The sequence below is a fragment of the Oxyura jamaicensis genome, chromosome 7, assembly GCF_011077185.1.
Source record: "Oxyura jamaicensis isolate SHBP4307 breed ruddy duck chromosome 7, BPBGC_Ojam_1.0, whole genome shotgun sequence".
Lineage (NCBI taxonomy): Eukaryota > Metazoa > Chordata > Aves > Anseriformes > Anatidae > Oxyura > Oxyura jamaicensis.
The window spans coordinates 257,231-268,149 of NC_048899.1; the positions used below are offsets into that span (position 1 = coordinate 257,231).

At 38.7% G+C, this 10,919-nt stretch overlaps 1 protein-coding gene across 6 annotated transcripts in view; it reads right to left on the bottom strand.

The window, feature by feature from the left end:
• Positions 1–1,960: 1,960 nt before the first annotated feature.
• AOX1 (aldehyde oxidase 1) overlaps positions 1,961–10,919 on the bottom strand; it is a 46,168-nt gene continuing 37,209 nt past the window's right edge. For 5 of the 6 annotated variants that reach the window (XM_035332394.1, XM_035332390.1, XM_035332393.1 and 2 more), the window contains 6 exons: positions 9,805–9,857; positions 9,085–9,199; positions 8,382–8,447; positions 6,580–6,768; positions 5,041–5,208; positions 1,961–3,952 (listed from right to left, as the gene is read on the bottom strand). In XM_035332394.1, coding sequence (XP_035188285.1) covers positions 3,914–3,952; positions 5,041–5,208; positions 6,580–6,768; positions 8,382–8,447; positions 9,085–9,199; positions 9,805–9,857 — 630 coding nt within the window. In that variant the 3' untranslated portion in view covers positions 1,961–3,913. Of the gene's footprint in view, positions 3,953–5,029; positions 5,209–6,579; positions 6,769–8,381; positions 8,448–9,084; positions 9,200–9,804; positions 9,858–10,919 lie in introns of all 6 variants that reach the window. The other variant, XM_035332391.1, reaches the window with a different exon arrangement.

Below are 10,919 nucleotides of genomic sequence, written 5' to 3' on the forward strand. Positions count from 1 at the left end.
GCCTTGCCATTCACAAAAAAGACAAGGTCATCTGATTGCCATTCAGGACAAGCCATGCTGTTGCATGAAAGTCTGAAAAATAAAGTTTTACACAACGTGAGAAATTAATCAAATGCTATATGCCCCTAACTTAGGTCACATGACTGACTTGGGTCAACTAAGTTTGCTTTTTCTCCCACAGAATTTATTTTCAGACTGTGCATCAAATTACGTAGATGGGGAGGAGCCAGTGTAAGGTATGCAATTTCTCAGCAGTGAATGAATTTTAAGATGCTAATGTACCAAACTTTCTACTTCTATTCCCTACATTAACTCCTCTTTGTGAGCTGAAATAATTTGGAAAGAATATGAGTCCCTTTAATTCCAACTCTGCAACCTACATGATAAAGTACTTACTAGTGAGGGGGGTCTTCTGCATTTGAATTACAACTACCAGGCATCTTTTAATATTATCCAGTAATTGATATTGATGAATGTAGAAAGTGTAGGAATGCCTGAATCTAGAACCCAGGACATGCAACATTAACTCTTCTGTGGTATGTCAAATGCTAAGCTGTGGAGCCATGATTCTCACTTTATCCATCTCAAAATGCTTTATTACATCTAGCCTTTATTTTTTTAAAGGATTTACTTGCATGACCCAAGTCTTTTTTTTTTTTTTTCTTTTAATGTATATCTGTAAAGCTTCATTTACCTTTTTTGTATTTTACAGCAAATGTGTCTCTATCATATAGAAACAGTTTAGACTTGCAAGACAGTTCATCATCTTTTATCATTTCCCATTAGAAGAAAATTATTCTCAGCAGAGCTATGCTGCTTCTTTTTTAGCCTCTTAACATGTGTTTGAGACTTAGAACAATGCAAACACTGAAGCAAAATCAGTCACTAGGTCCTGCAGGCAAAAAAACATGAGTTTTGCCAACTGCAGCACTACTGTAGTATTTTGCATGTGTTGTAGGTACAATACGCAGGTTTAAAGGCCTATGAAGAGAGAGAACCAGACCCAATATTGGACTTCAGTAGTCCAATATATAATTTTCAGAGCACCAGACCTCCAAAACAGAACTTAGTATTTACATTAGGTGTTTAAGCTTCTCCAGACACAGAGAATGCTGTGAATGGGAATGTATAGAAATACTTTTTTTTTCCCCACCAAGAAAACAAGAAAGGGTTCCTCCACACCATTTCCAGATTCACTGTTTCTGTACAGTGTACATTGAGTCAATAGCCATCCAACGTACTAGTACCTTTGAAGACCTAACCCTTCTGATTAGTAGCTCCTTGAGTCTGCACATTTTCAACAGTACTAAAAATACAACAACAACCGAACCAACCACAATTCCTTAACACTTGTATATTCCAAGATTTCTTGCATAATATCCCACATAACCATAGTGACATCTACCAGGATGCTTAATTGCTGATATTTCTTGCTTCCATGCAGTTTTTCAAACATCTAAAAGCCATGAGATAGTTTAATATCTTTCAGTTTCAAAACAAACAAAACATGTTTGGTACATGGATAACTTTCACTAGTTAACTCGTCTGGTTTGAGACAACCAGACAACAGTGTCACTTGTAAAGAGACAGGGAGGAATGCTGACAAGCAGACATATGATCTGTACTACAGAAAGTGAAGTGCACATCCAGAACATGACAAATCCCAGGAATGCAAACAGCTCAGCACAGCAGCTGTGGAGACATCATTGCCTGTAAGGGTTGCGCCACAGTTTGAACAATGTTTGACTTGCCTGAAACTTACCAATACTTTATACTGAGGTATAGAGGTACATAGGAAAGTCATAGACAATGCACTTTCCCCAGTTCAATGAATCCATAAGCTCCTTGCTTCAGCATATCCCAGGATTTACCCATAGTTTGAGGCTTATTGACATATGGGGTTGTGAACTGTCACATTTACAAGTCCATGCAACAAAAGCTTTCAAATAAAAAAGACTAATTATGGCAGCAGCATACAGACTTAATTTTATTGCCTTTCTTACAACATATCAAAGCCAAAGCAATACAAAGAAAGTGAAGAAAAAGAAGTAAAAAACAATGGGGATTCAGCTGCCTAAACTGCATGTCTAGTGCCATTTCAGATGACCTGCCATAACGGGCTTGTCATAACCATGTCTCTGCTGTTCTAGACATTTTAGTTGAGGAAGCTGAATTTCACCCAGAGGTTATAGAGACACAAACAAATTACAACAATAAAGATTTAATACCTTAATAGCTAACACAAAACAAGTTTGCCCTACTAACACAGTTTCTTTCACAGATACAGTATGAACTCACAGAAGGCACTGAAGGTACAAAGAGAAAATAGTCTGCAGTAAATTGAGGAACAGTGAAATAGGAGACTGCAGGCTGACGTGTCAAATCAATTAGAACCATTTATTTTCATTACAAATGGCAGTCTTCATGGCTCTAAAGCAATCTGACTTGTGAGTAAAACTAGAAGAGCAATCGCCACACTCAGAAAGGAAGAGCTGCTGCAGAGGTTCACTGAAATCATATGTTGAACAAACTATCTTCCCTGTTCTACTTCTGTCAAAGAACCTACTACAATTTTCAGGTACTACTTAATGTAATCTCTGTAAATGGACTTAAGATTTTTCTCTGTGCAAGTATGGATCCTAGACCAAAGTCCCAAATCCAAATACCACAGACCTTTGTGTATTTGTATGCATTCAGAACTCAAATTACAGCTTTGTCTTTCAAGAAGAAGAAAGGCTGAAGTTCTCATTGAGTTCAATTTTGTGGATTCTGAATACTATGACTGGAGATTTCATAGTATATTAACTTTGATATATTCTGTGTAATTTCTTGATCTCAAATTACAAATAAATACATACATCAAATTTATTAACACCAGGTTTTCTGTTATCATTTTAAACAGTGCTGCTTTATATTTTCCTGTCACCAGCTACTACTACTATTTGGGTGTGGTCTAATCCCACTGCACCTTATGCAGCATCAGATGACTAATATTTGTGGATCAGCTTTACATCATTAATATATACTTTTTTGCCTTTATCACAGGAGTGCTCAAGAGTGGGAGAAAAGCTCTTAACTAAACTCTCATTGCTCAATATAGTCCTGAGCACTTTTCAGAGACATCCTTTTCAGAGACAAGTTCATCAAGGCTCCTATTCAAAGCACACTGAACTCCTTGTGAGTTTTCTTGTTAAATTCAGAGGCTTTTGGCTTGCTCCATGAGAAAAAGAAAGATTCCATTGGAAAGTATATCTAAGCAACTCTTCCAACTTTGGGGATAAAATTAACCTCCTACATACATAGGTCAGGCACAGCAATTTGCTGGGCATAGCAAAAGGAAATCGTAAGTCGTTTTCTTTTTCTTTTTTTTTTTTTTTTTTAACACAAAGATGTCTGTACCAAAATAATCCATAGTGACTTTACTACAGATCAGATCATCACTTATTATCAAAAAGGGATCGACTTAAATCCCAATCAGAAAATCAGCGGAAGCTTTTCAAAAGTCACTTATCATATGAAAGTAGTTAAATGTAGTAAGTGGTAGCAAGGTTTCTAACATACCTTTTATAGTTCATCCTAACTTTCTTCCCTTGCAGCAAGTCAGCTGATCTTTCTGGGGCTGCTGTGCAACAGAACCATTGAGCAGATCCTTCTTGTGGAATACATATGCTTCAAATGCAGAAAATATATTTCTAATAATTATTCACTGTAACTGAAGTGAAGCAGTGTAATGAATATACTGGACAGAGAATGAAGATAAGGATAGAAAATATAATGTGCATTTTTTTTTGCATCTGTTTCTATTCTGAAGATGAGAAAATCTATTTATCTGTGTGTTAATTAGCATGAAATTGGGGCAGTAAATCAGTACTTCACATTCCATTCAGTTCTTGTGCACTCGTTGGTTTGTCATTCACAGAGATATGGAAGAAGCAGATTCATCGTTTGTCATCTATGAGAATAAACAAGAAAAATAATTGTGTGTTAATATTATTTGACTGCAAAGCTCCCAATATTGTACTTATCAGGTATCTTTAAATTGCCCAGAAAGGTATTCTGCAAAAGACATCTGGAAGAAATGTAAATGATAACTGGAGTCAGGGTGAAACATGGATGGAGAAGCTTGGCTTCTTCATTGATAGGCCTCACTTCCTGCAAGCTCTTGTGATGACAGCAAGTCCACGGACCTACTGATTTGGTGTCAGTGACACCCACCACAACCATGGAAATACTATGGAATACTATGGGAGTAATCTGTATGTGAGAGCTCAGGAATTTCCTTGCCAGAGCCACAGAGGTTCAGGGCACAGTATGGATATATACTCTGGCAATGACCTTGCTTCACAAATTTTATAGACTAAATATAAACATACACAGAAAAAGAATAGCAATAGCAATGGGAACATGGGTACAGTGGACAGTTCCAGAAAACATGGAATCTGAAGTATCAACAATATATAAAAAATATATCACCTCGTTTGTTTTTCTTTTGTATTCTTTTGTTAGTTCTGAGGTAATTATTTTTACTTGCAAAGGGTACTGGACATAGCAAGGAGTACTAAAATGAGGTAACAGTGCCAGAGCGCAAAGCAGATGGAGAAAATACCTTGAAAAAGACTGAAGCTGCTTGGAGACTGATCTAGCATTCATTGTATGTTGATAATAGGAGTTATTTAAACCTCTATGGGATTCACCATATGGAAGAAAGGAGGAGGCTTTAGAGAGAGAAGGGGCTGTAAAATTATAAAGTTTTTTTTTTTTTTTTTTTCGTTGGGGGGGGGGGGGGGGGGAAGATTATATAAAATCAGGGAAATTCCAGTACAGTGCTTGAAAGGCATTCACTGGATAGCTTGGGTGAGTGAGACCTGCGAGACCAGATATTTCAATTTCAAAGAGTCTTCAAAGGAAGGAGCAGTACAATGCTGCTGTATACAAAGTATAACCAGTTGGAGACATCATTAGGCACTTCACCATTCAGGGGTGCCAAAAGCTCCTATTTACCCAGAGATACTTAAACAGATGCCCTCACCTTCCTATTAACATCTTAGTAAAGTCATCTGTGCAGGCAGCTCGTAATTGTTCAGCAGTAAGAGGGCTGTTCAGTGTGAAGGTCTCTTTCAGTCCTCTTTCATTCCTCACACTAGTTACTGCATCCCTCAAAGCAAAGAACACAGAGCATCCCAAGAAAAGTCCTGCCTCGCCTATCCCCTGGAAAAAAAAAAAAAAAAAAGAGCAAATGAGAGGAATACATGGCATATCAATATCAGTTAAAAAGCTTAGAAGTCAGTGACTCAGAAACTGTTTCATTCTTTAGTTTTTCTTAAATTTAGCGGAAGCAGGCTTCATTCACACCAAGTCTGCTGCTGCTAGATGCTTCCAGGAATCTAAAGAAGTTGATTTCAAATACTGGCTATTCATTTCAGAATCTTTTTGGCTCCTTGATATGCTGAAATTTAGGGTAACTGACAGATAAAATTAAAACAATCTGAACCCAAGTACAGGTACAACTAAAAAACATTCTGAACTCATGCTAATTCCCTGCAGACAAACACTGACCTCAGTGGACTTGATATCCTCTCGTTATAGACATGAGATTTGCATTTGTACCTTATCTCAAAAGTAGGTCAAATCCACCCTTTCAGAGTCCTCTCTGTGCTATGGTATTGAATATTTTAAACTGAATGAGATTGGAATATTACAATGGAATCTATCTCCCTGCTAAAATCTGAGAACCAAATGTCTTCCCCAAACATGCTGCATGCATGAAGACAGAATAACACTTTCTTACAGTGAATTCCACAGATCATTATAGGACGTATATCACAGAAAAGGATAAAAGCTGTTTGAAGATGGATATTAGAATCAGCTCTCTAGAATCAAATATGTAACTAAGTAACCCAGACAAGTTTTAAAAAATCTGATTATGTAAAGACACCTTTAAATAATTCTAAAGAACCTATTTGTTCTTTAACTTCCACCTTAAAATATGCCACCTTAATGTCATGCTGCTTTATTTTAATGAATTCTAAAAGCATACCTAATACCTAAAACATCTGAATTTTTGCAAAATTAGCTTCATCTTGATTTATCATTACTACTTACGTGCAACTGACCAGAATATTTGCTGCTGTAAATTGAAGTAATGATTATACCAGCTGGACACCTGAGCCAATCTCAGACAAATACATATACACTCCTATTTCTTATTGCTTACCAGATGTAAGATGCACAGTCTCATTGTCATGTTTTCCCTATCAACTCCTTAGTCATTTTTATTCTATTCTATTATCCCTTCAGTTTATCACCACATTTTTAAAAGTATGGTTTTAAATTCATCTTGCAGTTTCTGTGTATGCCCTGTTAATAAAATACTAAAATTACTACTTGCAAGACATAAAAAATATGCAGCAATGTCCGGCATTATGTCTTTTCACACTAGCTTCCTTGAAGTCAAAAAATAAAACAATTGCACGGGGATCTGTTTGAAATGCTAAAGAAAGTGTATATATGTTTTATAGCTGAGTAATTTTTCTGATTGTCCTGGAATCTAAGAATCAAGCACTGTGATGGTTTGCTTACCTTGGATGCATAGATGGCATAAGGATTTTGGGAAGATGACAGCAGGGAAACTCTAAACTGTTCTGGAATATCACAGACAGCAGGGATCTTATACTGATCTGGACCCCGAGTATAGAGAACTCCTTCTGGAGAGTACTTCAATTCTTCCATTGTATAAAGTCCAATTCCTTGAACAAAGGCACCTTCAATCTTTAAATAAGAAAAGACACAGCATTTACATACTCGTGTTTGATAAAAACGTGTAAAACTTTGCCAAGAAATGATTTGTATCACTAGCTCTTAGAAGACATTTCTTTCCTTCTTGCCTACGGGGATTCTTCAACATTTTGCGGCTACCATGATGGGAAAAGCTTTCACGTGCCTCTTTCATATCAGACAGACTAGTGCATCCACGTTGAACTGATGAAGTCTGTGGACCAGTCTGCAATGAAAAAAGGTGTTTCCCTGCTATCAGGTAGGAAGGCTGATCAAACAACATGAGAATTTGGGGACTTGTAGTGGGTTTATGTGGTAAGGTTTTGGTAGCAGGGGGCCATAGGGGTGGCTTCTGTGAGAGGGATCTAGAAGCTGCCCCATGTTTGGTAAGGGCCCCACTGCCAACCAGAACTGAGCCAATAAGTGATGTTGTTTGTGCCTCTGTGAGAACATATTTAAGACAGGAAAAAAAAACACACTGCGCCACACAGCAGCTGGGAGAGTGAGAGGAGTGAGGAACAGCCTTGCAGGCACCAAGGTCAGTGAAGAAGGAGGGGGAGAGGTGCTCCAGGTGCCGGAGCAGAAGTCCCCTGCGGCCTGCGGTGAGGACCATGGTGAAGCAGGCTGTCCCCCTGCAGCCCATGGAGTACCACGGTGGAGCAGGGTTCCACGCTGCAGCCCGTGGAGGAGACCACGGTGGAGCAGGTGGACCTGCACCGACGGAGACTGCGGCCTGTGGAAGACCCCTGCCAGAGCAGATTCCAGGCCAGACCTGCAGCCCGTGGAAAGGAGACCATGCAGGAGCAGGTGACCTGGCAGGAGCTGCTGCCTGTGGGGGACCCAGGTTGGAGCAGTTTGCTCCCGAGGGATGGACCCCGTGGTACAGACCCATATCTGGAGCAGTTCTTGAAGAGCTGCTGCCTATGGGAAGCCCACGCCAGATCAGTTCAGCAAGGACTGCATCCCGTGGGTGGGACCCCACAGCACAGGGGACGAGAGTGACCGAGAAGGAGCGGCAGAGAAGAATTTCTATAGACTGACCATAGCCCCCATTCCCCCGTGCCGCTCGGGGGGAGGAGGTGGAAGAGGGTGGATGGGGGGGGAAGGTGTTTTTGGTTTCTTTCCTTTGTTTCTCACTTCTCTAGCTCGTTCGTAATAGGCAATAAATCTTACTATCTCCCTATGCTGAGTCTGTTTTGCCCATCACAATAATTACTGCGCGATCTCCTCGTCCTTATCTCAACCCTTGAGCCCCTTTCATCGTATTTTCTCCCTGTTCCTCTTTGAGGAGGGGGAGTGGGAGAGCAGTTGTGGTGGAGCTCAGTCACCCACCCGAGCGAAACCATCACAGGACTGCAGATAAGAAAAAGAAGTCCAGCAGATAGTGGGCATATATGAACAGAGGAAGTAGTACAGGCTGACATCGGAGATCATAGATAAAACTCAGGCTGTATTGACATCTACAGGAGCTCTGACATTGGCTCAAATGAGAACTAACTACAACAAAAGGATCTCGTAGCATCATCTATGATTAATGAGGTAATATTCACTTCAAATAAGACTATCAGTAAATAGAAATAAGACAGCAAGAAATTCTTGGCACATACCTGTCCTATATCCACAGCTGGATTTATGCTGCGCCCGATGTCCATAACAATGTCTGTTCGGAGGTTCTGTCAATAAAATTTGATGTCATATTACTGAGAGAGATGGACAGTGTAGAGGCATTAGAACACAATATGGGTTACAGTTACTACTCAGTGGAATAATATGAACTTAAATATGTGCCCCTCCACACACACAATTTCAGAGTAATTTCTAATATCCCATTACAAGCAGAATGGGATTGTCTCAGTTTTAATGGAATTTTAGTCTCAGCTAGCCTTTTCAGATTTTTCACATTTCACAAGGAAATAAGTACACATAGTGGATGTATGGTCAGCATGCTATGACATCTACCTGTCTGGATGGTAAAGAGCCTAGAAATAGAATATTTCATTCTGCTGTAATTTGTTTGCTTACTAACAAGGAGAGAACAGGCAGAGATCATCAGGTGTCTGCTACAACCCAAAAGGTGAACCTGTCTAACATTAATACGGATGTGCCAGACACCAGTTGACATTGCATAGCTGTCATTCTGCTCCACTTCTCATTTGCATTCATATTATTGATATATATATATTAACATATGAAAAAAGGTGACTTATTCATGCAAAACCTGAATGGTTGTTGGATCATCCAGTGACGCAAACAAGTTTAGAGGAACATCATTCATGTTATTTCCAAACTTAAATAATACTCAGTTAGTACCTTGTGATCTCCTGTTAAACAGTTAATTTCAACCTCTGAACAAGCAGCTCCATAAAGAAAGTATGTGAATGGCTGTCCTTCCCCTTTCTCCCAATCCATGTTTTCATTGTAACCTCTGATGGAAGAATAAGTCCACAATGACTAATGAATGTTTGTATCACAACAAAGCAGAAGAGCACATGAAAGTCTGACCCTATTTCAAGTGAAATCTAAAATAGCAGGTGCATCTGGTTGCCAATTCCAAATGCACGTTCTGGTGCTGACCCCCTCCCCCCCCCCCAACTCAGTGTGATCATGTTTTAGGGAGAAAAATGTAAATAAGGTGTAGTACAATAAAAAATTATAGTTTATAGCAAAATAGCTTCAGTAAATAAACTATATCCCAATTTGCACACTTGCTGTTACGTGCAGCAGTCACTTCCTCAATGCTTCCTGGTTTGGTAATGGAAGAATCATGGACCAAATATGGGATGAAATATTCTCTTGATGCTTTCTAGAGAGTCCTCAAGGGGCCAGACATAAATTATCACTTGAATTTTATATTCCAAACCCTTCACAAATCAGGACTTACCTGATATAAGGACTTACCAGAATATAAGCTGAACCATTAAGAAGAACAATTGGACAGCATGTTCTATCTACTGAATTGGTATTTTCATAAATAGTCCTGGTATATATTTTTTATAACCCATGCATTTTAAAAGAACAAAAATACTTTACCTAAAGTAACCAGTAGCTGAAAGACTCACACTCTGTTCAAAAGCTTCTTTGATCTGTAAAATATAGCATGTTTTGTGGTAAGCCAAGGAAACAGACATTTAGTTGCACATGATATCAAAGCAACATCAATTCTTTTGGTAATTCTTTCAGGAATAGACCTGTCAACAGGGGTAATTCTTACTGAATGTTAACACTAGAGTCAGAAAGGGTCCTGCTTGATTTTCCTGCTCAGGTTGAATAAAATGGGTTCGTCTTTGTCAGTTGAACAGATCTGGGTGATATGTCACTGAGACAAAAGATCTGCATGACCTATCTGCACAAAAATGACAGCTGACAAGAGAAATGCTCTTTACAGTGTTCTTCTGCCAGTGGCTTAAATATGAAGTCCTAAATCTACTTCCTTTCAGTGACTGTCTTGTCAGATTTATGTAGTTTACAAGTCAAGAAGTTATTTAATATATTAATTACAATTTACTCACTTTGCAAGACATAAAATTATTTCTCTACATAGATTAACATTATTTCTTATATCAGCTATTTCTTCTTCTATTTTGAGTATTTCTGAATTATCCAAGCTGATTTGGCACCTATTAGAGAAGTGATGGATTTTATTTTGCATCCATAGCTGTCAGTTATGAAGCTACCACATGTATTCCAACATCAATTGCTACTGCTAGGAATTAATACTGACAAGAAAGTATTTACATTTTTTTGCAGTTGCTACTGTATTTAATCCCTTGAACAGAAACACCCTAGCACACTGGATCTGTAAATGCCTCAAGGTAGGGATTGTCATTTTCATTAGGCTGGTGATATCAAGTAATACTGAGTAAGCAGAAGTAACAAACAGGCTTTCCTCTAACATACCAATGCAGATAGATTCACAGGCAATAGGTGATAGAGCAGACAACTTTTAGTTATGAAAATATCTTGTCTTAAAATTCTGTTCCTATTTCAAGAGGGCACCAGACAGAAGCTATTAATATAAATGTAGCTTTAGCAGTGCTTTAGCACTACTTCTGTACTTCTGTACTATGTTACTGCACAAGTAACTGATAGTGTAAGCAACTGATATTGTAGCAATGGGAACAAGCATTCCTGATACTCCGCCCCCC